The sequence below is a fragment of the Notolabrus celidotus genome, chromosome 17, assembly GCF_009762535.1.
Source record: "Notolabrus celidotus isolate fNotCel1 chromosome 17, fNotCel1.pri, whole genome shotgun sequence".
NCBI classification, from domain to species: domain Eukaryota; kingdom Metazoa; phylum Chordata; class Actinopteri; order Labriformes; family Labridae; genus Notolabrus; species Notolabrus celidotus.
Genome location: NC_048288.1, coordinates 30,968,699 through 30,995,936, shown reverse-complemented (window position 1 = coordinate 30,995,936; position 27,238 = coordinate 30,968,699). Strand labels below are relative to the sequence as shown.

The window sequence follows — 27,238 nt, the reverse complement described above, 5'->3', positions numbered from 1 at the left end:
GGAGGTGCTCATCTTGACTAAGCAGAGGATCTTTGTTGGACATCAACCTCTCGCGAGATTCCCGTGCGTCACGGGATAATGGCTGGAGATCGCGGATATTAGAAGGTACTTTTCTGCTTTTATTTTCTTTCATGAGGATGAAAATATTCCTGTGGTCTCAGAGTGTAATTATGATGAAGGGAGCGTTTCCTCGGTCTCTCCTTCAGATCAGAGTTTCTAACCTTCAGTGTGAACTCACGCTCACGCGCCGGGACGAGACCTTCGAAATAAGAGCTCAGTGTTTACCGCGCCTTTTACCACCACGTAAACAGTTAGCTTCAGCTGCTCACAGTTAGCCCTCCTGAGAGGCTGTAAACCAACACAAAGCTGCTGCAGTGGCTTCAGGCTTTCACTATGGAGCCTTAAGTGGAAGTGCAGCAACAACAAACCCTCAGAGGTCATTTTAACTGATGTACGACACTGCTGTTAGCATTAGCATGACTACAAGGCCTACTGTGAGAGCAGGCGGGAGCTTTTATTTTCCAAAACTGTTTCTGCTTCTCACCTGTCAGGGCTGCTGATTCAGAGAATTTAATATGATGACTAATGTTTATTAATAATATACATGGTTTTATGAATTATATTTGTGTCCTATGTTTGTCTCAAATTCTCATTTTCATTCATATTTATGTTCAACAGACGAATCTAAAGAGTTAAAGAGGAGGTGAAGCAGACTCAGCTCTGAGGGTAAGTTTTTATTTAATTATTACCATCACTATTTTAAAAAATCTCACTTTAATGTTGTGTTTTTAATATAATATGAATTTAATTAAATTATTCTGTTTGTGATTTCCAGCTCTGATATTGGATTATCACCTGGTGAGTAAAACAGACACACATTTATTTATTTATTTATTTATTAATTAATTAGTTTATTTATTAGTTTATTTATTTCTTTATTAGTTTATTTATGCATTAGTTTATTAGTTTATTTGACAGGGGCCATGCAAAACAAAAACTGTCAAATTAGAGTTAACTATAAGCTACTTTTCATCTGTGGTCCCTGGACAGGAAGATGTAAACAAATGTACAATACACAGGGTTCCCACGCATCCTGGAAAAACTGGAAAACAGTTGACCAGTTTTCCAGTACTGGAAAACACCTGGAAAATTGGGAGAAAAAGTAAAATATCCTGGAAAATCACAGATTGTCCTGGAAAATTATTCCAACATGACTGTGTGTGATCTAACAAGGTTAAAAAAACACATCCCCATTCAACATTTGTGGCCATTTTTATCATTCAGATCTATTTAGGTCAATTTATGCTCTGATCCTCTGATTATTATTATTATTATTTATTTCAGTGAGGCAGCTTCCAGAGTCCTTTGCTGGCTCTTTTGTTTTTTACTGAGCTATTTTTATATTTTTTGAGAAAAGAGAAAGCTGAGATGAGAGTTGCCCATCATTGTTACTTGGTTGCACTAATAAAGTGAAGTGCTGTACATCTGCAGTTGCATTATTCTATAATCAATTTGCCATCATTTTTAAGCATGTAAGAGATGATTTAATGGATAGCCATAGACTGCACGTCTTTCAATGTAGACTTCCACTGAGAGGAACATATCAGACTATTTAGGAACTAAATTAGGAACTCAATTTAGACTGTCATACCAGTTTGGTCATCAATGAAAATGTCCTTGAAATGTCCTGGAAAATGATCTCTGGAAAAGAGTTGGGAACCCTGAATACAAATGATAAAAAAAAACATACTAGCATTTAAAACAATACATAGGCTACTCAACACAGTCCATCACTTATAACGACACATTTTAAATTACATTTCATTGACTCTAATTTGATGCATTCAGATGATCACATGATTGTTTTTCCTTGAGCCATAATTTCAGTTTACTTTTAAGAACACTGAGACTTGTACAGTCTATAATGTGGGTAGGAATTGAGTTCCATTTTCCTGCTGCTCTGACTGAAAATGCAGACTGTCCAAATGCAGTCTTCCTACGTTTAGCTGAACAGTCTCCTCTTGCTGATGCCCTGGTATCCCTCAGATTGCAGACATGCATCCTAATCATGCCTGTATGAGCTGTAAAGTGTTTAAATAAAGTCCTTTAGGAGACAGAAGAGAAGATCATTTAAATATATATATAAATAGAAAGATATTATCAAATCCCTGTATGCGTAGGACAGATAAAACACAGCAAGGCTGCCCGATTATATCCAAAATAATAATATTAACCCTCCTGTTATGTTCGTTTCTCAGGAAGAGCATTAATGTTCTTGGGTCAACTTGACCCGGGGCATATTTAATGATTCAAAAGTGTCAGAACTCAAAAAATCCCAATCATTTTGTAAAATCTCATCATTAACTCCATTACTAACCATTTAAATCAATATTTAGTGCAATTGCGTTCTTAATTCTCACAGATCATGGTTCAATGAGGATAACTCACTCGATTTTAATGTGTGTGTTTGTGATTGGGGTGAATTATGTCACACAGTTGCAAAGTAACAATTAGTATTTGACACTTCTGACTCCTTTTAGCCTCCACTTTGACTGCCAGGTCAAGTTGATGTTTAGAGCTTCTTCTTCTGTACTTTAGATTCTGTTGCTTCTTGAAGCAGCTGCCATCATTAAAGCTTGTTAAATTGCCCAAGTCAGACATTTCATCTTTAAGAATCAAACATTGTTGACTTAGGAGAAGAATAAAAAGGACGAAGTCACCCTCTTCACCATAGACTGTAAATAAAAATGGACAGCGTTGCTCCGCCTCTTCCTGTTGTACGGTTCTGAAGCCAAAAAATCCCTCTCCTGGGCGCCGCCATTGTGCAGCCAGAGCCTGTGAAGCCACTGTAATAAGCTCCGCCCTACAGCGTGATGTCACAAGACGCTGTGTGTCCTTTGAAGTTTCCCTCCACAGCGGCTGTGAATCAAAGGAAACAGGAAGTAAAACTCCGTTTTTTAAACTCTAATAATCAACGAAGAAGAAACTTTTCAGGAAAAAGAGGCCTTGGACACAAAACAGTCAAATACTAACTATATATCACCACAGCATACGGAGGAGAGAAACATTCGTACCACGTGTATTTATTTTTTAAAGTTTGATAAATAGATTTTTTGACCTATACTGCAGCCAGCCACCAGGGGGCAGACACACTGCTGAAAGCCTCACCACCAGGGGAGCATCTAGCTCCCTTGCTCTTGACATAGGCCATTGTCCTATAGGGCAGTGGTTCTCAAAGTGGGGTCCTAGGACCCCTGGGGGTCCGCGAACCATAGCTTGGGGGTCCGTGAAAAAATTATAATACATTTCTAATAAATCATTAAATTGTGCTGTGTCATTAAAAACAGCATATATACAGATGAGGACCATTTCGCCAATGAAACCAGCATATTGTGCCCATTACTCCCACCCTAGTTAGCTTTGGGCCAACAGAAACTGATGAATGTGACACTCACATCAATCTGTCACGTATCACTCATTCACACTTCACTCCGGTCACAACTGTTCCTGCTACTACTTAGCTTTGGGGCTAAGAGCATGGGGCCATGTCTAAATCAGCTAAGCCCAAGCTAGCTAAATTAAGACAACATGACGACAGGTATACAGAGTTTGATTTTATTGAGAACAGTGACGGGAGACCAAAATGCGTCGTGTCTTCAGGTGCTAGACCAAAGACTTTTTCCAGTGAAAGAGCGAGGAATACATCCTCCAGAAACACTAATGGTGAAGTGTTTTCTGTTTATCACTGTGGAACAGGTCTGAAGTATTTACACTGATGACTTTTACAATACAAACAGTTCCAAGGGCTTCTAAGAGTGCAAATGGTAGTAAGCATGTGCTTAATCTATGTTACAATTATGAGGGGGTCCATGGACATTTTCTCACCTGTAAGTGGTCCCTGACCCCAAAAGGTTTGAGAACTCCTGCTACAGGGCTTAAAGAGCAGAATCCTTTCAACGAAGGATTTAGGCGATTTCACCAGAGGAGGTCAGAATCATCAAGAGATGGTTTAGGACAAAAACTCATTTGCCATTATTTTAATAGGGTGACGATATGAGAAAGAGAATAAACTTTCAATCCTGTGGGAGTGATAAAACAGCGCCCCCCACAGGACGATTCCACACAGACATAAGTAACCTTGTGCATTCATCTCTTTGATTGAATCTGTCTCTCTCTCCTCGTTCAGCAGCTGCAGAGATGTCTCATGCCACCAGCCATGGGAAGCTGCTCCTGCAGCGTCTCCATCAGCAGCGAGAGATGGACTTCCTGTGCGATATCACCATCATGGTGCGAGACGTGGAGTTCAGAGCCCACCGGAACATCCTGGCTGCGTTCAGTAAATACTTCTCTGCCAGAGCGGAGAAAGGTCAGGAGGTCACGACTCTGGACCCGGAGAAGGTCAGCCGGTATGCTCTGGAGAAGCTTCTGGAGTTCGTCTACACTGGACACATGAACCTCAGCAGGTAAAGTGACCTCTGAAGGTTCCTGGCTTTAAAGACGCTTCTTTATTTCATCTTCACAAACACAATCTGTTTTTATGTTTCAGTACGAGACAGGCAGCTGTGCGTCGAGCCGCTGTGTTCCTGGGGATGTCTGAGGCCATCAAGTATCTGGAGGAAATCACCCACTGGTCTGAGCCCAGCGAGACCTCCCAGTCCGAGGCAGACAAAGAAGCCGGTCTCTCTCCTCCCAGTCCAGCCTCTCCGGGCAGCCCCAGTTCTCCTGTTCCTCTGTCTATCATCTCTGTAGCTGTGGGGGACTGGCACGAGGGGGAGGAGGAGAAAGACAAGGATGATGAAGGAGAGTTTTACGGGGAAGAGGGAGAGAGAAGTGATGAAGAGTTCAGTCCCACCACACTGAGGAGTGCAGGGAGAGGACAAGGAAGGAAGAGAGGCAGGAAGCCCAAGAGTTTCAGCGGAGAGCAGGCGGAGGCGAGCAGCTCAGCTGACGGCACACCCAAAACATCAGGCTACAGGGGGAGGGGGAGAGGAAGGGGCAGGGGCAGGGGGAGAGGGAGAGGAAGAGGAAGAGGAAGAGGGAGGGGAAGTCATAAAACAGAAGATCTGTCTTTAGAGGATTCTGACCCCAGTGTGAAGGATTTTGGGGACACGTCAGCGGACTGGAGCCCCTCACAGGAGGAGGATGAAGACAATCCAGCGAAGAAACCTCGACTGAGCAGCGGAGGGGGGCGGAGAGGCCGAGGGCGGGGCAGAGGGAGAGGCAGGGGGCGAGCCCGGAGGAGGGCGTACGAGGAGGACGAGGACAGCGGCGGGGCGGGGACCGATAACGACGAACTGGAGGAGGGCGAACTCGGGGATCGGTCAGAAATGGACGATCTGACGCTGTCGTGCACCGAGTGCAACAAACTGTTTAAAGACGCCAGCAGCCTGCGGCGACACGAGAAGATCCACAAGGGGCTGAAACCGTTCGTCTGCATCTTCTGCTCCAAAACGTTCAGACAGGCTACGCAGCTGAAGACGCACCTGCGCATACACACAGGTGAGCAGAACGGGAACATAACAGCATCTCTGCATCTTATCTCTCTGTGTGATAAATCTGTACGACCTCTTTCCTTCGCTCTGTGCATCACGCCCGTCTCTCTGTCTCTGGTGTTTGCTGCAGGAGAGAAGCCGTTCACCTGCACCGAGTGTGACAAGTGTTTCGCTCAGAAGTGTCAGCTGGTCGCTCATCGCAGGATGCACCACGGGGAGGAGAAGCCGTACACGTGTGAGCGCTGCGGCTTCAAGTTTGCTACCTCATCAAACTACAAAATACACATCAGGTACCTACTGCTGACACAACCTGAACTGAACTCACATGTACGACTTTAATGTGTGCGAGGAGTTCTCTTTGTTGTTTTTAGATGTTGTTTCATTTTATTTGAGCGTTGATTAAAAAAGTTCCCTCTCTAATAATATTTGAAGTTTGTCTCAGTAAACAGACCTTTAAAGCTTCTTCAGTTCTGTTAAATGTGTGTGTGTGTGTGTGTGTGTGTGTGTGTTTTCAGACTGCACAGCGGGGAGAAGCCGTACGTGTGTGACGTCTGTGGTCAAGCGTTCGCTCAGTCCAGCACGCTCACCTACCACAAGCGACGACACACAGGAGAGAAACCGTACCAGTGCGATCTGTGCGGCATGTCCTTCTCCGTGTCCTCGTCGCTCATCGCCCACGCACGGAAACACACAGGTGAGAGCGTTTCACTGCCTTCATTAAACCTGATCGTATCTCACAACAGAGTCCTCAGAGTTCTCTCACGTGTCGTTGTTGTTCCTGTTGGTTTGAACGTGTTTGTGTTTCAGGTGAGACTCCGTACAAATGTCCACAGTCGTCATGTGATGCCAGTTTTGTGACGTCTTCAGAGCTGAAGAAACACATGAGGAGACTTCATCCGGGTGAGTTTCTCCTCCCAGTCCTCCTAGCATCTGTTGATTCAAAATATTATGCCTCAGTCTTTTTATTTAATGAGGGCTTTGGCGCCCCCGTGTGGACAAAGTATGCAGCATGTAATACTCTTGTGAGAACTGATAATCTGGATTAGGTAATCAATGAAAGGTCTGCAGCTGAAACAGGCTGATTAAGTGATTTAGAATTCTCACATTAATCTCCACATTCTACAATTCTTACTGTAATCTCAACATTCTACAATTCAGACTTTAATCTCAACATTCTGCAATTCTGAGATTAAATCAGGTTGATTTAATTCACATTTAATTGAAAAACCAGAACAAAAGTAAGATGATTTCATGATCCTGGATAATAAATATCTTTGTTTAATCTTGATCTTTTCAGGGAGCCTTTTTAACATCTGGCAAGGGACTACAGATGTAAACTAGCCTTTTGGCTAACTCTGGCATATTTACAGAAGTGTTAATTAATATGCATGGTCCTTTTAGATAATAAATAATAATAATAAAAGTGGATTTCCACATCTGGATTATTCTTATCCAGATTAAACCTTCTAAACAGGCAGACTATGCACTTCATTTCTGTGTTTGCAGACTCTGAGTGCAAGCTCAGAAAAGTCAAGTGGAATAAAAACGAACACAGTATGATTTACATTTAGTGTAAAATGTTGCCTCAATAAGCATTTTTAATTTTTAGAACTATGGTTTTTAAATTATAGGAGTAGATTAAAGAAGAGAATACTATTCTCTATTTTTAAAACGGCTTGTTTTTAAATATTATGATGCTGGTAAAGAAATAAAAAAGATGTGACTTACTCAGAACGATTTGATTACCCCAAAACTAGAGACCTGAATGTTTCACCGCTCAGCTTGTCCTCGCTGATGAAATTAGCATTTAATCATGCTCACACTGTGCTGTCTCTTGTTTCTGTGTGTGTGTATGTGTGTGTGTGTGCAGAGGGGAACAACGGGGTGCAGTGTCTGCTGTGTGGAAACAGGTTCGCCAGCGTGAAGAACATGATCAAACATCAGGAGAAAGCTCACGCTGACGAGGTGCGGCAACACAAGGAGCGAGCCCGAGCAGGTGAGCCGGTCGTGGAGAGTTCAGTGACTCTTGTGTTAGCGTCTGTTACGTTTCCTCTCATCGTTCCTCCTCTACTCTGATAATCCGAAGCTGAAGGAGCCTCATTGGTCAACAGAGCTGTCAATCATGGTGTTGATGATGGAATATGATTCTGCCTGTGACATCAAAGGCAGAGCTCTAGAATTGTGTTGTGACATCAAAGGCAGAGCTCTAGAATTGTGTTGTGACATCAAAGCTAGAGTTCTAGAATTCTGTTGTGACATCAAAGGCAGAGCTCTAGAATTGTGTTGTGACATCAAAGGCAGAGCTCTAGAATTCTGCCGTGACATCAGAGGCAGAGCTCTAGAATTCTGCCGTGACATCAAAGGCAGAGCTCTAGAATTCTGTTGTGACATCAAAGGCAGAGCTCTAGAATTCTGCCGTGACATCAAAGGCAGAGTTCTAGAATTCTGCCTGTGACATCAAAGGCAGAGTGCTTTTGATCTCAGAATTCCAAGAGAAAAGTCAACATTCTGAAGAACTGGTCCTAAAAAATACTTTTAATTGGCCCCTCCCTTCTGTCCTGCTTTATATCTCTTTTTATATCATCAAATAACTCATTCATAGTAAACCAGTCAGAAACTTGTACACTGTGACATAAATCAGCATGATAAGAACTAATAACTATGACAGAAACCATGTTTCAGAAACATTTATGTGACCTGTATTTTGATTTTAAAGTTTGACCCATGTCCCATCTGTTAACATGGAGGAGGCAGGATTAATGACCTGTACTGCAGCCAGTCAGCAGAGGGAGCTCTAAATGTTTTGGCGGCCCTCTTGTGGAGCTCTCTGACATGAAGTGATGCACAGCACTTGTTACCTGGTTAACCTCTGCGTCTCTTCCTGTGTGTGAGCAGTGGTCCTCCTGGCCTCCAGTCATCCTGTGGCCTTCGTCCAGAGCAAACTCTCCCATGAAAACAAAGGTCTGGCGTCCATCCCTGAAGGCGAGCCCCCCAACCCCGACCCAGCAACCCCCAACCCCAAGGCCACGGCTCCATCTGCGGCCACCACCTCCGAAGACCCTGACGCCACCCAAACCATCATCCAGGACTTCAAGGCGGAGCCAGCTCACCCGCCAATCACCACCGCCGAGCAGGTGACCTTCGAACCGGACCAGGAGCAGACCATCAACTCGGACACGCTCCACGCTCTGGTGGAGCAGCTGCGGCCGCCGCCCTCCCCCGCACAGAGCCTGGAGCAGATCGTCATCATCAGGACGGTGGATAACGCTGAACACAACCCACCTCAACAGTGAGACGGACACTCAGTCATTTCTACAAAGAACATCTGGTATGTGACGGTCTGGGTCTTTTAACAGAACTTCAAATCATCAACTCGTTCCCTGATTTAAATCTGACCTGCTGTACTCTCACAGTGTGCCATCGACTGTATGAAATGGTGGATGACCTCTCAGTGTACTAAAGTGAAACCAAAACAACCCCATGATGGTGGTGCTAGCATATTGTTTATTTAGAGTCAGAGACCAAGAGCTTCCTGTAATGACAGAAACCATGTTTGAAAATGTTCCATCTGTTGACTTAAAGGAGGCGGGCTTTATGAGCTGTACTGCAGCCAGCCAGTAGTGGGAGCTGTAAATGTTTTGGCCTCACTTCTAGAGAGCTGTCACGTCGTCCATCGTTATACACAGTCTGGTGTGTGCTCAGTTTTCTAGTTTAACCCCAGATTATCACCAACATTTGAAGTGAACAAGTCTCAGTTTGACATCTGAACGGAGAGGATGAGATCATCAGATGTACAAAGAAAAATCTTACATGACCTTTTTACTGACTTCCTGTCTGCTGTTCTTTTGAGTGGGCGTTCAAATCGAAACAGAGTTCCAGAGACTGAAAGCAGAATGTAGAGAGTCATGTAAACTGGAAATCTGTGAATTTGAAAATAATTTCTAGAGAACTCGCACCATGTTTTTTTTAACTGCTGTAGCTGTAACAAACTGCAGCAATCACATTGAACACAAAATTCAGTGCAGCATCAGTTCAAACAGATCCTAATGGATTCCAGGATCAGTGTCGCCCGGGTCACTTCCCTTCCTGTTCGTCAGCAGGAGTCTTTTTTAGTTATTTATTTTTCTACATAATAAGGACATATTTTAATCAGTTTAGAGCCATGTACAGATTAACGGGGCATTTCTGATGACTCAGTGGAGTTAGTAAGTCAGGAAAGAAGGAGAAGAGCCTGATATGTGCAGTCCGAAAACTTATATTTTATTTTACAAGAGAACAAGAGAAGAAGAAACTCTGGATTTAGTTACAAAACTTTGGCTCCAGTTTCAGTAAAAATAATCATCAGTCCGTATTCAGAGCTATGTGTCTTTTAATTTCTCATTCTGTGCGACTGCAAAGTAAAAATGTGTGTTCCATCTTTTACAGCCATTATTAAACCCCCCCTTTATTCTATTCTATCTAAAGCTCACCAGATCAGACTTTACCCAAACACCTGAGACTAATGATGAGATACGAGTCCACATAGAGAAATGTTAAAGTGTTTAAAGATATTAAATTGACTCTTTCTTTTTTATAGATGATATATAGTTAATACCAGACTTACTAACGCTCTAGTGTTAAAATGTGATGTTGGCTTGATTCATGAAAACCCTGTTAATACAGACCCAGGTTCCTCCTTCAGTGTAAGATAGTTTTGTATTTTTCTTTAACGTGTTGCTGCAACAAGTTAGAAATCTGCGTTGTACACAAGTTGTGTTTGTCAACTTGAAAGTAGCTGTTTTTTTGTTAAGTTGTTGATTTATATTTTTTATTTTGGATAATGTCTCTGCATTACTTGTACAGAAATGTGAATTACACGTACAAGCTCACTACTGTATAAAAAACTGTACACCGAGATAATAAAAATGAAGACAAAAAGGGACGTCGGGTGTGTGGTGGTCTCAGTTTCTAAGTAATAGATTAATATGTCATAAAAGCTGTGTCCAGTTTATCCTGTATTTACATGTATTTACTTTAGTGATTTCTTAATCCTTTTTAGTATTTTAAATTATTATGGTTTAATATAATGTTTTGTTTAAGTTTTTATAAAGGTTAAAAACTGTAAAAATATCAATACATATATTTATTTGCAGCTTTAGTTCTTTTTAAAAAACATTCAAAATCTAAAAATCGAGAAATTACGTTGCTAGCTTGTGTTTCAGGCGGCAACCTCAGGTCTAGAAGTATGAGTCTAATGTGGAAGTGTTAAAAACTGCAGTTCATTGAGGATCTGCTCGAGGCAAGCTGCAGAAACACAGGAAACCACATACACACCCATTCAAAGAAGACGATCTTTACAGTAGAAATAAACATGTTTACAGCCTGCTTCAAAAAACAGCTTCGGTCTACGTAGCTAATTTCTGTATCGGCACACACTGTACGGGGGTGAATTTTTTTCCAATGCGACGGTTCAGAAGATATTAAGATAATGAGTTTTTGCCCAAATAAGGACATGACTGACTTGACTCCCGGTCGGGAACACATAGCTATTGGCTAAGAGGCTCAAACCCCGCCTCTTTACGTCACACTCTTTCAGCATTTCCAATATGGCTGCCGCCGTCGATTGGCTTCAAAACAGCGCTCAGGAACAGATGGGTGATGTCACGGATACTACGTCCATTATTTATACAGTCTGTGGTATTTACTCTCTGTCAAAGTGCTTTCTGAATCCTTTTTAGTATTTTAAATTATTATGGTTTAAATGTAAAAAATATTTTTCTTTATAAAGGTTAAAAAATACAAAATTATCAATACATATATTTATTTGCAGCTTTAGTTCTTTTAAAAAAAAATTAAAAATCTGAAAATCAAGAAATTACGTTGCTAGCTTGTGTTTCCGGGTTTCAGCCAAGAGGCAACATCCGGCCGCGAGGATTGAAGCTAATGCGGAAGTGTTAAAAACTGCAGTTTCTCCAGTTGAATTTATTCAAATAAAATAAGTTTCTTAATATAATTTTTTTAAATTAACACAGAATAATAATTAAATATGAATAAAATTAAAAACAAATGTCTCTTATTGAGTTATATTGTAAACTTACGTGTTCTGTGTCCTTCCTGTGACGTCATCTTTCCTTATCGCCATAGCAACTCAAACTCTCCTGCGCTGCTAAAGATGGCTAGTGACAACATGTCGGATCTTTACTCCTCCGCGTGCTCGGAACAACACGTAGAGATGAATCCTCGTGTTGTTCGGGTCCTGAGGAGGTCAACTGGGACGGGGTAGGTGGTTTGATGTGGACTCTGAGGTTTAAACTGAACCATTTAAGACTTTAAGAGACTCGAGATTAGCATTCAGGCTAACGGTGCCTTCAGGTGCCTCTAAGATTGTCGGTAAAAAAATCACTTCGATTAAACTTTTTTTCTTTAAATCAGCATCCGAAAATAACTGGCAGTAATTTAAGTTACAAAGAACTTTACTTTTACTTTTCTACACTTTATAATTTGTACAATTCAGAGATGATGTCACTTATTTGAAGCTAATCTTAAGAAGCAGTATTTTTTAACTTTTGCTCTGTTTATAATTTCACTTTCCAAATCAGGTTGAAAATAATTAATGATGTTGTATTTGTACAAATTAAGCTGCCTCAAATAAAAAAAGGTAGTGCACCATTTTTTTTTAACTTAGTTTTTATTCATTTTTCTCATCAACAGTACAATGTGAAATATATATATATATATATATTTTTTTTTTTTTTTTTTTTTTTCTTGTTCCAGCTGTATAGTTACATTCGGACATTATGACAGCAGAAATAGATAACAAAAATAAAATAAACCAAAATGTCCACTCCAGAGAATGTACATACAAACAATAATACACATAGACAAACAAGTATAAGAATAAATGTTCATAAAAGTAAAGGAGAAATGAACATCATAATTAAATATTGTAATCATAAAGAAATAAATTATAATCCACTCAGATATATCACGTGTCAAATACAGGTGCAAAGTCGAACCCAGGAAAAAAATAATGCATGATCTTGGTCTGCGCCTAAATTAAACATCACTCTCTGTTGCATTAGTAGAGCCAGTACAGGTCTCCATCTTGGTGTGAAAGTTTCTCTTTGGAGTCTTAATTGGTATGTAATTTGTTCCATTTGATAAATGTCCCAAACCTTCTTGATCCATATATTGTAAGTGGGAGGGTCTGGTTTCAACCAGCGTATGGTGATGCACTTCAAGGCCGCTGTGAATAAGATATTAAACAAGTGCTTTTTGGCCCTCCCGTTCAGGCCAACGAGCATCACTCCAAGTATTGCCACCAAGAGGTTTTGAGGAATGTCCTTTCAATTGCTCTCTTTTGATAAACTCAACAGATATATGTTCATTTTTCACTGTTGTTTCTCTTTGGGTGTGGGTCGGGACCCCCTGGGGGTCACAAGACACCAATGGGGGGGTCGCAATATGTCTTCCAGATTTTTTTTTTTTTTTTAGCTAATCTAAATTTGCTTATTTTACCCATAATTGTAACAAAAATGCTACTTACATTTGAAATAAAACCCTGCTAATAAGTACATTTAATTAGTTTTTTTCCTATCTTTGTTGCCAGATGACTCCTAAAGTTAGGGTCAGGGTTAGCTAACAGTTACTTAGCAAAAGGATCAGGAGCAGCAGGTTAATTCACAGCAGCACAGGAAACACGGACTCATTTTGAAGTATGAAGCAACATTTAATCACTTCGATGGACAGTGGGGGGGTCACATGTCTTTGGCACCTTTATTTTGGGGGTCCCAGGCTGAAAAGTTTGGGAACCCCTGTTCTAAAGTATTGTTTTTTACCAAGATAGATACATTTACTTTAAAAAAAGTACACAGAACATGGTGTTAAAAGTCTGTAGATATAATAAAGTCTACCAATTACCTACAGCAGTGCTCCTGAACGCAGCACGGGTCTTTAATAATGGAATAAACTGTTTTCTGCAGGAATGTCTCCTTAAAACTGTCAGCAAGGAACCGCCTCGAGTGTGTTCAAAGACTTGAGGACAAAGATGTTTCTCCTCTTCTGAAATGCCTGAGGAACAACGCGTGTGTGACGGGTAAGTATTACGCTCATGTGAACACCCCGAAGAAGAGAATTTGAAGAACACTGGTTCATCTTTTTTCAACAGGTGTTGACTTTAAGTACAACAACATAACGGATAAAGGGGTTGGTGACTTGGCAGACTTCTTACAGGTAAGAACAAAGCTTGAGGAAAAGTCTTATTATAATTATTATAAAATCATAATTATATTTAATTGAATATAATTAAAATAATACAAAATAAATACGATTTAACATAATACATATAATATATAAGTATTTGAATAATTGGATAATTGTAATAATAATAATAATAACTTTTTTTATAAATCACCTTTAAAAACAAATGTTTATAAAGTGCTTTGACAAACAAAGCATGGTTCAGATATCAAAGTTAACATTTAGACAGTGAGGAGGAATTTTAACGATGCAGAACAAAATGCAACACAAGAGGTTCAAAAAGAATACACATAAACTAAACAGAACGAAGTGGTGTGACAATAGAGCTGCAAATACTGCAGTAATACTGCCTCTAATTACTCCTATTTAATCCATTTGTAACATTTGTATTTATCTAAATTGTATTTCATCTTGATTTATCTATTTTTATTTTTGCTTATTTTATTTTACTAATTGGAACTTTTTCTTGACTGTAGTTATGTCTGGTTTGCTGCAACAACTGAATTTCCCCGGGGATCAATAAAGTAACATCTTATCTTAAATCATTGTTCAGAAGTTTTCCAAGGGTAAATAGATAAAATAAATAAATAAATAAATAAAAATAAATAAAAATAAGTAAATAAAAATAAATAAATAAGAATAAATAAATAAAAATAAGTAAATAAAAATAAATAAATAAAAATAAGTAAATAAAAATAAATAAATAAATAAAAATATGTAAATACAAATAAATAAATAAAAATAAGTAAATAAAAATAAATAAATAAAAATAAATAAATAAAAATAAGTAAATAAAAATAAATAAATAAAAATAAGTAAATAAAAATAAATAAATAAAAATAAGTAAATAAAAATAAATAAATAAAAATAAGTAAATAAAAATAAATAAATAAAAATAAATAAATAAAAATAAATAAAAATGAATAAATAAATAAAAATAAATAAATAAAAATAAATAAATAAAAATAAGTAAATAAAAGCATTAAAAGGACAATAAAAGAGGTTTTCAGAGTAAAAGGACGACATCACATCGGGAAAATTAGAAAAAGTGAAAAGGATAAATTAGGAACATTAAAATAATAAATGGAAAATAATAATAATAATAAATTAAACAATAAATAATCAAATAAAATTTCAGACAATTAATTAGTTGGATATAAAATAAAAATAAAAATAAAATAGAAGTAAAAGCGGTTAGAAAGATAAAGTCACATAAAAGCAAGTCTGTAAAAATGGGTTTTAAGAAGAATAACTGTTAAAATAATAATACATTTTATTTATATAGTGCTTTTCAGAGAACTCAAAGACACTTCACAAATAACATACAATGAAATACACAATTAAAGACACAATTAAAGACACAATAAAAGACAATTAAAGACACAATTAAAGACACAATTAAAGACACAATTAAAGACAATTAAAGACACAATTAAAGACACAATTAAAGACGCAATTAAAGACACAATAAAAGACACAAAGACACAATTAAAGACACAATTAAAGACACAATAAAAGACAATTAAAGACACAATTAAAGACACAATAAAAGACACAATAAAAGACAATTAAAGACACAATAAAAGACAATTAAAGACACAATTAAAGACACAATTAAAGGCACAATAAAAGACAATTAAAGACGCAATTAAAGACGCAATTAAAGACACAATAAAAGACAATTAAAGACGCAATAACAGACAATTAAAGACACAATTAAAGACACAATAAAAGACACAATTAAAGACACAATTAAAGACACAATTAAAGACACAATAAAAGACACAATAAAAGACAATTAAAGACGCAATAACAGACAATTAAAGACACAATTAAAGACACAATAAAAGACACAATTAAAGACACAATTAAAGACACAATTAAAGACAATTAAAGACGCAATAAAAGACACAATTAAAGACACAATTAAAGACAATTAAAGACGCAATAAAAGACACAATTAAAGACACAATAAAAGAAACCAAATAGAAACACAGTGACTATAAAAGCATTAACAGTTTAAAGCAGTTGTGAAGAGGTGGGTTTGGAGCCGGGATTTGAATGTTTGTAGGTCAGTGGAGTTGCGTATGTGTTTGGGGAGGGAGTTCCAGAGGGCGGGGGCAGTAATGGAGTAAGCCCTGTCGCCCCAGGTTCGGTGCTTGGTCCTGCAGGGTGGGGAGAGGAGGTTTTCATTGGAGGAGCGGAGAGCACGGGAGGGGTTGTGGGGGTGAGGCAGGTCAGTGAGATAGGAGGGGGCCAGGTGATGGAGGGCTTTGTAGGTCAGGAAGAGGAGTTTGAAGTGAATGTGTTGGGGGACAGGAAGCCAGTGGAGGTTTTGTAGGACAGGGGTGATGTGATCACAGGAACGGGAGTGAGTGAGTAGACGGGCATAAGTATAAAATGATTTCTGTTGAGCAGGACAACTCAAGTCTGAAATCTCTGGACCTCACGCTCAATGACGTCGGAACAGACGGAGCTGAAGTTCTCGCCATGAGTCTGAAGGTTTGTGTCTTTCTCTCTCTCTGACTCTAGAATTTACAGTCTTTGTTTTTCATCATACTTTAATGTGAGAGTAAATATATCCCCTCTTTCTCTCTCTCTGCAGAGTAACAGCTCCTTGCTCTCTCTCAGGCTGTCAGGTAATAAGATCGGGAACAGAGGAGCGATGCACCTGGCCGGCATGCTGCAGGTGAACGACACGCTGAAGGAGCTGGAGCTGGCTGACTGTGACCTGGTAAACACTCTGAAGACAGAGTTCAAAAAGTGCCATGAACATGCAGTTCTTAAATGTCCAGCAGGGGGCGACTCTGCTGGTTGCATTGAAGGACCTGTAGCTTAAAAAAACAACCTCTGAATTAAACTCTGGACCTGTTTGTTTAGTGAGGTCTGTAATGTCGGGTCAGGTTGTTTGTTATCAAAGTTAGCCGCTGTATAAAGAAGTTTCTCCGTCTAACCCTCGGTCCCTGAAGGCCACTCAGAGCGTCATAGCATTCGCCATCGTGATGCAAAGCAACAAGACTCTTCGCTCCCTGGATATCAGCCGACCGCTGCTCTTCAGCCTCCAGGTACACACACACACACACACACACACACACACACACACACACACACACACACACACACACACACACACACACACACACACACACAGCATCACACGGCTGTACTTCACTTCTACTTTAAGACTGTAAGTGAAGCTGTGTGCCGGCCTGTCAGGAGGAGTGGACCGTGCACTTCTCTGAGATGCTGGCGGTGAACAGCAGCCTGGTGGAGCTCCACCTGGGGAAGACAGGGATGACGGACACGGGGATGGAGAGGCTGACTGAAGGTCTGAGGCTCAACCACGGCCTGCGCTACCTGGACCTGCGCTGGTACGAACTGTCCCTCCTCATCCCGTCCCGAGGTCCCGTTTCCTCTAACTCTGCGCCTCCTCTGTGTCGTCCTTTCAGTAACCGTGTGACTCGGGACGGCGTGCGTCATCTAGCCGAGGTGCTGAAGCAGAACCCAACCCTCGAGGTCATCGATCTGTCGGCCAATAGGATCGAAGATGAAGGAGCTTCATACCTGAGTGAGGCCATCGCTCGCCCAGGCTGCTCTCTGAGAGAGTGAGTCCGACACACGCACACATACACACACACACACACACAGACACACACACACACACACACACACACACACACACACACACACACACACACGCGCTTCTACAACATTAGGGCACAGGTGGAGAGTTCATCCTCTGGCCGGGGTCAGGTGATCTCAGACTTGCTCCTCCTTTAAAGAGGTTCTGTACTCGAGGCGGACTTGGAGGCGACCAAACTTCAGATCTTCTCAAACTGAAGTCATGTTCACGTTTGTCCTCCAGCGTCTGACGTCGGTCTTGATTACAAACATCTTCCCTCTGATTTTATCTCATTTTAACGTCTTATGAAGGCAGAATTAAACATGTCCACTTAAAGGTATCAACTCAACTCAACTTGATTTATGTATCACCTTTCATACAGACGAGCACGCTGACCAAAGAGCTTCACAAAAGAACAGAGAGACAGGAAACAACAGAAATGGTAAAATAATAAAAAACAGAATCATAAATAAAGTATTAAAAATTGAATAAAATCAATACAGTAAAATTAATAAAATAAGTAAAAGTAGAAAGCAAAATTTAAAGTTAAAAAGATCAGATAGGGGCGCTGGTGGCCTAGCGGTCTAAGCGCCCCAATACAGAGGCTGCAGTCCTCGTCGCAGGGGTCGCCGGTTTGATTCCCGGCCGGTCGTCCATCTCCTGCATGTCTACTCCCACTCTCTACTCCCCACATTCCCTGTCTATCTTCAGCTGTCCTATCCAATAAAGGCAAAAAGGCCAAAAAAATGATCAGATAAATACAATAAATAAAGGAATTAATAAATAAATATATTAATAAATACAATATTAATAAATAAAAAGATGAATAAATGAATAAGAAGATAACTAAATGAATAAATAAAAAGTTAAATACTAAATGAATAAGCATAGGTAAATAAACAAATCAATAAAAAGATAAATAAGTAAATAAAAATGTAAATATTTAAATAGTTTAAAAAACAATAAATAAAAAAGTAGATAAATAATCAAATGAATAACTAAAGAAAGAGATAACTCAATAAATAAGATAAATAGATGTTATTAAAACAATAAATATAATAATGATAATGCCCATACCTTTGAGGACTTTAAAGGTCCTTAAGTACCCACCTCTTTACTTACTATGTTTTAAGATCCAGAGGTTAAAAAAAAGTAAAGTTTGTACTTATTCTAAGGAATTTAAGTTCTGAAGTGCATGAAAGTATATATTTCCTTTCTATGTTTATATTGTTAGGGTTTTAAAGAAAGGATGGAGGGGCGCTGGTCGCCTAGCGGTCTAAGCGCCCCACGTACAGAGGCTACAGTCCTCGTCGCAGGGGTCTCTGGTTCGATTCCCGGCCGGTCGTCCATTTCCTGCATGGTCTCTCTACTCCCCACATTACCTGTCTCTCTTCAGCTGTCCGAACAATAAAGGCAAAAAGGCCAAAAAATATAACTTTAAAAAAATATACATATAAATAGATGTTATTAAAACAATAAATATAACAATGGTAATTATAATGCTCATACTGTTGAGGGCTTTCGATGTCCTTAAGTACCCACCTCTTATGTTTTTATATCCAGAGGTTAAAAGAAGTCAAGTTTGTACTTATTTTAAGGAGTTTTAAGTTCTGAAGTGCCTGAAAGTATATATTTCCTTTCTTTGTTTATATTGTTTGGGTTTTTAAAAAAGGATGGTGTCATTTTTTGTCTCTTTTATTTTTAGAATTTGGGGATTTTAGAAATCTGAGGAGCCGAAAACAACTCAGCTTGTTCTTACAATAATCATTTTATAAATCAGGACCAGAAATAAATATTGATTTATGATTAATTTTATTTATTTTAAGAGATCAGGAGCAGAAGAAGAATCAGGTTTTTAATTCACATTTAAAAACACTCACACTCTGTGTGTGTGTGTGTGTGTGTGTGTGTGTGTGTGTGTGTGTGTGTGTGTGTGTGTGTGTGTGTGTGTCAGGCTGTCAGTTGTCTGTAACAACATCAGGACGGAGGGTCTGCTCTCTCTGGCTCAGGCTATGACAGCAAACTTAACTCTGAGTCACGTCTACATCTGGGGAAACAACCTGGAGGAGCCTGTGTGCCGGGTATCTCTCACACCCACACACACACACACACACACACACACACACACACACACACTCATACACATGTTAAACACACCAGAAACACTGAAGCCCTCGTGTCTCATGTTGATCCCTCCTCAGGCCTTCAGAGAGCTGACCTCCAGCGGCCGCCTGCCCTCGGATCAGACGGATGTGAGTGCGTACGAGGTGGACGGTCGGGTGTTTCTCGCTGAGGTCTGCCTCGGTTTGAGGAGACACTACGACAGGACCAACACAGACACATCCTTCACCTCCAACACTGCAGCAGACCTATTACCAGAACACCCCAATAACCCCGACTTCACCTTGACACCTCCCATCCAGGGTCTGTACTTTGTCACGCTGCAGCCCTGCTGAGCTTTCGTTGAATAAAAACCTCAGAAAGTCTTCAGTGCTGATAAAGTCTGTCTGAAATGAACTGAAAAAAGAGCTCTGAACAAAACATCTGCTTTCTCTGAGACTTTAATATAAAGTGGATACAATCGTCATCAGATCTCATTTACACTTTAAAATGTGGCAGCACGGAAACAACTCTCAGAAGGCCTGGGCAGAATCCACGATAGCCTCTGTACATGGGGCGCACTTAAATAACGGCCAACGGCGCCCCAAGAACTACATTTCTTAATGATATCTCCAACAAGACATGCACATTTAAAGAAACTGTAAACTGTATTGACCTTTTTACACACAGGATTCAAATAAGTCAAACTTTTGGAATGTGGAAGACTTTTTTCCATCACAGCATTTCTCATGTTTTATTATTTATTCTGTCAGTATTTTACTCCTTCATTCCTTCACTGTGAACCGGTGTTAATTTCATCAAAGAAAATGATGATGATAAATGTTTGTCAACGACCCGTATTATCACTGATAATACAAAGTCTGAGGGTTCCTGTGATGTGGAAGACGTGCCGCCTTGTTCCTGTCCCCAAAATACCGTGCCCTTACGACATGAAGGACTACAGACCGGGGTCTGACCAATGACTGAATGTTCCTCCGGGATAAATACAGTATTTCTGATTCTGATCTGAATGCTTCGAAAGCAAACAGCTTTCATTGTAAATGTTTTTCAAATTCTCAAACCTCAGTGTCTGCAAGCCTTCACGTTCAGTCAGCATCAGTCAGCATAAGAAAGGCTCCTGATTCATTCAGCTGCAGAACACTGAGCGCTCAGACTGAGGTCCTTTATGAACCAGAATCCTGCTGCGTTAGAACGGATCACACTCTGTGGTATCCAAGAAACTGTCTGCATTTTCTGGTCTGATCCATCCCAACCTGAGAAAAGAAAGAGATTTATTTTAAACTTTTTCTACATTAATGAAAATGTCCCGAGTTTATCTCAGTCAGTGAACACCTCACTGAAACACTCTGCTGTCTCAACTGGTCCTCTGCTCTGTCCTGACTCTCCTCTCCGGGTGGTCTGCCATTTAATCTCTCTCTTTCCTCTGGGAGATTTTCATCTCTCCCTGATGCTGTTCCTTCTTCACTCCCTCGTTCCTAAAAGGAACATTTTCTTCAGTGAGTATCATTTCATTATTGAACTGAGAGATCGATTCAAGTACAGAAAGTGAAACACGTACCCGGCCAGAACGATCGTCTTTATCTTTGGTTCCTGAAATGAAAGATAAACAATGAATGTGACAGAAACATGAACATCTATTCATAAAACATGACCATGTTTTATTGTCACAATGAAAAATCTTACCACTGTTTAGACTTCTTTTTATCTTCTCTCTGTAACGCAGCGCTACAAGTGCAGACAAAACGACAACGACAACGACAACGACAACGACACCGACAACGACAACGACAACGACAACGACAACAACGTTCCATCCAGTCTTCCCTGGTCCTGGTTCTCCACACTCAGCATCAGCTGATTTATTTCCTGGTTTATTCAGTGATTCACATCTGGAATGATAGAGGGACATTTATTACAGGTAGGATCTGATGAACTCTCTGCTGGAGGAAGAATTCAGGTGTGTGTCCATGTCTGATGTGAAGCTTCACTCACTGTGTGTGTGTCCGACAGGATGGAAATGTCCCGTCAGAAAATGTTCCATTAGTGCAATTAGAGCACACAGCGTCTGTCATAGAGGTTCCTACACACACACACACACACACACACACACACACACACACACACACACACACACACACGCACACGCGCACACAGAGACAGAGACATGTAAATGTTGAGCCTCTCTGAGGTATGAGGAGGAGCTGTGGAGCTCTCCTCTTAAAGAACAGGCTGAGATACTTGGTGCTAGTTCCCGTAGCTTCAAGTGTTCTTTTGCAGAAAAGGTGGGAAAGATGGGTTTTAGGTGTCTGTGGTTTAAAATGAGAATGGACGTATTCGGGTGTCTGCTTCCTTTTGTCTCCCTCTGCTGGGCGTGCTTCATCCAGTAGAACCACATTTCACACTGCATCTGCAGATTCCCACACAGCTACTTCAGCTTCAGCAGCTGCTGCCTCTCTACGGCTAACAAGAGCTTCCAGCTCAGCATCCCTTCTTGCTTTTTCAAACTGAGATTCCAAATCTTTAGCTACCCTCTCTTTCATGTATTCAGCTTCTCTATCTGCTTTTTCTTTCTGGTTCTCTGCCTCCTTTGCTGCTCGATCTATTTTAGCTTTAGCTTCTAGATCGTGCTTTAGCACGTGCTAAATGAGTAACTGATGATTCAGATGACCATTTAAACACTCTTTAAACACATCCAGAGACGTTTATTTGTGTGAAAGTTTTTGTCCTGAGACGTGTCCTGCTCCCCCATAATTCATATATATAATTCATATATATATGTATATGTATGTATACGTATGTATGTATATATGTATATATGTATATGTAACATACATATATACGTGTGTATATATATATATATAAATAAATATATATATATATACAGTGGGTAGCAAAAGTCTACACACCCCTGTTAAAATGCCAGGTTTTGTGATGTAAAATCCTGTCAGAACATTGTTTTATTTTGTATTCTTCCCCCTAAAAGATTTTTTTTTAAATTCAGTTGAATTGCTCATGTTATAAGTCACCTTTAAAGGTGGAAAAAGTTCTGACATGATTTATCTTGGTCTCATTTTTACATCACAAAACCTGACATTTTAACAGGAGTGTGTACACTTTTGATATCCACTGTATATTTATATATATTTATTTATATATATATATATATATATATACACACGTATATATTTATGTTACATATACATATATACATATATACATACATACATATATATAAATAAGCTCATGACACCAACCGTTCTGACTGATGTACTGTCCTGGTTTACAGATCCTGTGTCTCTGTGCAGTCAGACAGCTGTGCTCTGTAGACCGATTGCAGAAAAATCCCTCCAGTGGTTCACAGACGGTGTCTGATGTTCTGGTGCACGACGTATTCGTCCTCACTCCAGAACCTGTGGACACAGAGAGACCAGACACACAGACCTGCTCAGTTTTTATTGTTTAATGGACTAAACTGTGACCTCCTGAACTTCAACCAGACCATGTTTCATGTCTGAGCCGTGGAGCTAGTTTCTCTAATCCATGATTTCATTTACTGAAAGACTGAAGTCAATTTAGAAGGTCAGGGATTCAACATCCCGGCTCCTGATGAAAACAGCTGTCTCATTAAAAACAGAAGGCTGATGATGTTCTCTGCTCACAGGTATAAGACTAATGACTGACTTAAACAATAAAAAATAACTCTACCTTCATCACATTTAAAGCAGGGGTAACAGCTGTTGAGACTGTTCAGTTCATCCATGTAGGTTCCGTCAGCGCAGGGCTTACAGGACGTGTCTATGTCTCCTTTACACTCAGTCTTTAGATGCTCTCCTGTGAAAAAGAAAACAGCTTCATTTTATTCCCTGAGAGATGTGACAGTACAGATTTGTTTCTGGATCATGATATAAAAACACACAGAAGGTAAGTCCACAGACCTAACCCCATCCTAACTCTCTTTCTCCTGAGAGGAATCAGTTTAAACTCCGGATCACACGTTTCAGTGTCAGACTCACTCCGCTCCATGGAGTCTGAACTGATTGAACGTGTGGCTCTTTATTCTCAGAGAGAGGAGCAGAGGAAAACCACAGATCTGCTTTAAGTCTGTGGACTTATATCAGTCTGAGGTCTGTTCATTCAGCGTCCGATCTTACCTTTGCCACAAAGACTACAGCAATCATTTCCAACCTGGTACTTTGTCTCTGAACAGGCGAGGGTTTGACCTCTGGAGATTATTATTATCATAAAAACCTGTGAAGACAAAGAGAGAAACATCAGGATCCCTCTGTGATGAGTCTGAAAGGTGGAGTCTGAAGTCTTTAATGTCAAACTGCTCTGAAATGTGTGCGGGTGAAAGATGGTGAACTCCAACTCTGTTTTTATTCCTAGAACACATCTGACCAATCACTGAAGAGGAACTTCTAAACCAACGGTTGCATTAAAAAATCTACCTCTCTTTTTTCTAATCTCCTCCCCTCGTCTTCACAGAGCTTGTTTGCTTTACATGTGTAAATTACACCCCGCCTGTTAAGGAGCAGTTGGAACTAACAAGTGTAAATCCTAAACCTGGTCTTTGAACAGGAAGTGGTCTTCACTAATATATCGTCGTATGGGGACCATCAGTTTCAGTCCTGTTGTGTAACATGGTATATTCATTTTAATGCCAAAAGACGACGGTTCAGTTGGTCAGTCAGGCGGGTAGAGTATCAATCAGTCAGGGAGGGCAGTTTGTCTCCTTGGGGCCCCGTACTTGAGTCTAAAAAGATCTGGTGAGGTAGGATGTCAGGTATGGTGTGATTGTATTACTTTGACGATGTTGTGTCCCTGTTGATAATGTTAGTCACATTTGTGTGCCATATCAAACTACAAACCCCAATATGCATGAAGAAACAAGTTTCAAACATAAAACCTGAAGAGGTTTTGTACCCGGCCAAATGATCTGTCGGTCTGGATGTTTAACATTTGGTTGATTTGATCAGTGTAGTGTGATCCTGTGACCACAAGGTGGCAGACCAAGTGTAGGTCTGCATTAAGTACTATGCCTGAAGAGGTGCTAGGTCTGAATATGAGGACACAGGGTCTCGGGAGGCCAGAGCAGTGGATCATCAGCTGCTGGAGCCTCATGACCAGAGGACGTCTTTGTGTGGAGGAGGAATAATGAGACCTCTGAATTCATGGTGAGGAAATAAAAACATGCAGAATGAGAAATGACCGTACCACCAGCAGGGAGCAAAGCTTTGTTGGAAACATCCTGGTGTTCGAGGATCAGAGATGTTGTCCTCTCGCTGAGGTTTAGATGAAGACATTAAATCTAAAATGAGGACTCCCTCTGGAAACAGAGAAGAACAGAGATCAGATTCAGAAAAGTCTCCTTCAGTTTGTTCTGTATTTATCTTAATGTTGGTTATTTATGGTTTTTAAAGGCTGAACACATGAAACACACATGATTCTACACACATGGCATACACACAGAGACAGACTCCAGCATGTTAGCCCAGAGACCATAAACACACGAATCACCACATTCAGAAGGAGAAATAAAATACACATCAACACGTCTACAGAGAGAAAACAGGTTTCACTTTTGAGTCATGTTACAGGATCCATCACAGAGCAGACTGAGATCTGTTCAGACTTATCCTCTGTTTGGATTTCATCCTTCACAAACATCCTGAGACACCAGGAGAACTAAGGCTGGTCTGAGGAACTGGATTATAAAGTGTCCACGGAGACCTCTGCAGAGCTGGACTTTAAAGTTCAGGCCTTTGTTATTTTACTGCTTTTATTCAGACTCTAAATCAGGGATCCTTTTATAAAAACTACTGAATTAAAGTTTAGATAAAGTTAGTATGAACTGGATCAGCCTGAACTGAGCGTGACAATGATCAGCAGTCAGAGGAGGAGCAGTGAGAGCAGAGGCTCTCAGAGGACTCTGAAGGAAGAACCAAAATCAAAGATTTAAAGTTATTGGGAGTATTAATAGTGCGCATGCGCCAGCCGTGGTTCCTGTGAGTACCAGGAAACTGTTCTCGGTGAAGGTGTGGTGTGTAAAAGAAAAGCACAATAAGCAGATGTTCTGTGTATTCATTAAGTGCTGTTTAGAGTCACTGTGTTGTTGCATGTTAACGCTGCTAGATGGCGACGCTGAGCCAAGTTGATTTTCTCCTGTGAGAGTGAAAGAAGTGAAGAAGCCATGTGAGAGAACCCTATGGAGAGAACATGCTGCCCTTTTGTTTTTCAGCTGATGACTTAACTCCCACTTGTATCTGTTTCAGACACAACACAAGGCGTATAGCCCATTTGATGTATGCACAGAATGTGTGTGTAAAAAGACAAACCTTTTCTTTTGAAGAAAGCTGTTAATATTTAGTTTCCCTGCCTGCTTTTTCAATCCTCAGGATCAGACTCAGTATGGACTCAGACAGGTAAACACATGATTTAGGCGACCGAAGTAAACACATGTAAAGGTGACATTAAACCGACGACATGTAACAGTGATGAAATGAATCACACCCAGACTGCAAGAGTTCAGTATTAAGGGAGGGGAGGTCTGCGGGGGAACCATCGACAGAAAACGCATCTTTATTAACAGTTGGTCTAAAATCAGAACCGTATCTAGAGATTTACTGTAAATCTCAGAGGGTTTCTGTACCATCCAGAGGGTTTCTGTGACATCCAGAGGGTTTCTGTGTCATCCAGAGGGTTGCTGTGTCATCCAGAGGGTTTATGTGACATCCAGAGGGTTTCTGTGACATCCAGAGGGTTTCTGTGTCATCCAGAGGGTTTCTGTGTCATCCAGAGGGTTTATGTGACATCCAGAGGGTTTCTGTGTCATCCAGAGGGTTGCTGTGTCATCCAGAGGGTTGCTGTGTCATCCAGAGGGTTTCTGTGACATCCAGAGGGTTTCTGTGTCATCCAGAGGGTTTCTGTGTCATCCAGAGGGTTTCTGTGACATCCAGAGGGTTTCTGTGTCATCCAGAGGGTTTCTGTGTCATCCAGAGGGTTTCTATGTCATCCAGAGCGTCTTCAACGCGCCATACGGCGGAGGAGGCTTGTTTATTGTTTTTTGAATAAATAATCTGTAATTCGATTATTTTTTAGAGTGTATGTAGTTTATGTAGTTTTACATCTTATTAAAACATATTTCTCAAAATGTCAGCTTTCGCTTTTATGTGTTCAGTGTTTTTATGGTGTGAAGCCTTTTCAGGTCTTCATCTTACATTATTTGAGGATAGATATTCTGAATCCCAGGTTGTTCTGAATAAAAAGATGTACATAACATGGTGTGCTCTATTCCTATGAGAGTATATGCATGCCTTATAACACAATAAATCCAGACGTTCAAAAGTAGAACAAAATACCTTAGACCTTAATTAACACATCAATAACCGAGTTCAACATTCATTAAGTAACTGTTTTAAAGAAAGTGTGGAGAGAAAAATTATGTATTTTATTTCTCACGCACTTTACATTTGGAGCAAATCTTAAAGTACTAAAAAAAAACCTGCAGCTTACCTTAAAACTTCAGGACACGGTGAGACCGGGTGAGACACTGCGGGTGACTGTACTGCTTCTGTGCTGTAGTGATGTGTCGGTCGCGAACGATACGGCTCTAAGAGCCGGCTCTTTGAAGTGAACGACGGGAGCCGGCTCCTGACTGGGAGCCGTTTTTGTTTTTTTTTCTCGTCTTTTTCTGTGAAAGCCTCACGTGATTGGTCAAGACATGGTGGCGTCTTGACCAATCACGTGTCTACATTGAGCAGAACAG

At 40.2% G+C, this 27,238-nt stretch overlaps 3 protein-coding genes across 11 annotated transcripts; 2 read left to right on the top strand and 1 right to left on the bottom strand.

Annotated features, from left to right (window-relative positions):
* Positions 1-10,413, top strand: mynn (myoneurin). Of its 6 annotated transcripts, none has more exons than XM_034706449.1 (10): positions 1-105; positions 679-726; positions 836-858; positions 4,190-4,463; positions 4,547-5,499; positions 5,623-5,782; positions 6,008-6,186; positions 6,300-6,392; positions 7,363-7,488; positions 8,388-10,413. In XM_034706449.1, exons 4-10 carry the CDS (start codon positions 4,198-4,200, stop codon positions 8,783-8,785), a joined length of 2,175 nt encoding a protein of 724 aa, XP_034562340.1. In that variant the 5' UTR covers positions 1-105; positions 679-726; positions 836-858; positions 4,190-4,197; the 3' UTR covers positions 8,786-10,413. The 6 variants fall into 6 exon arrangements, with proteins under 6 accessions (XP_034562340.1, XP_034562334.1, XP_034562338.1 ...); XM_034706443.1 differs by having other exon boundaries at positions 4,187-4,463; XM_034706447.1 differs by lacking the exon at positions 1-105 and adding an exon at positions 146-436.
* A 1,172-nt stretch (positions 10,414-11,585) lies between these two features.
* lrrc34 (leucine rich repeat containing 34) lies at positions 11,586-19,840 on the top strand. 2 transcript variants are annotated; one of them, XM_034707031.1, is made up of 10 exons: positions 11,586-11,750; positions 13,454-13,566; positions 13,639-13,703; positions 16,149-16,232; positions 16,336-16,464; positions 16,700-16,795; positions 16,950-17,101; positions 17,180-17,335; positions 19,307-19,433; positions 19,554-19,840. In XM_034707031.1, the coding sequence occupies exons 1-10, from the start codon at positions 11,644-11,646 to the stop codon at positions 19,806-19,808; spliced, it is 1,284 nt and encodes a 427-aa protein (XP_034562922.1). In that variant the 5' UTR covers positions 11,586-11,643; the 3' UTR covers positions 19,809-19,840. The 2 variants fall into 2 exon arrangements, with proteins under 2 accessions (XP_034562922.1, XP_034562921.1); XM_034707030.1 differs by having other exon boundaries at positions 16,947-17,101.
* Positions 19,841-19,895: 55 nt separating this feature from the next.
* On the bottom strand, positions 19,896-27,162 carry LOC117829381 (tumor necrosis factor receptor superfamily member 14-like). 3 transcript variants are annotated; one of them, XM_034707033.1, is made up of 10 exons: positions 26,986-27,162; positions 24,688-24,799; positions 23,625-23,721; positions 23,179-23,304; positions 22,728-22,883; positions 21,466-21,553; positions 21,157-21,362; positions 21,032-21,063; positions 20,811-20,948; positions 19,896-20,726 (listed from the first exon to the last, which is right to left on the bottom strand). In XM_034707033.1, the coding sequence occupies exons 2-10, from the start codon at positions 24,718-24,720 to the stop codon at positions 20,670-20,672; spliced, it is 933 nt and encodes a 310-aa protein (XP_034562924.1). In that variant the 5' UTR covers positions 24,721-24,799; positions 26,986-27,162; the 3' UTR covers positions 19,896-20,669. The 3 variants fall into 3 exon arrangements, with proteins under 3 accessions (XP_034562924.1, XP_034562923.1, XP_034562925.1); XM_034707032.1 differs by having other exon boundaries at positions 20,806-20,948; positions 26,986-27,123; XM_034707034.1 differs by having other exon boundaries at positions 20,832-20,948; positions 26,986-27,123.
* Between the last annotated feature and the right edge of the window lie 76 nt (positions 27,163-27,238).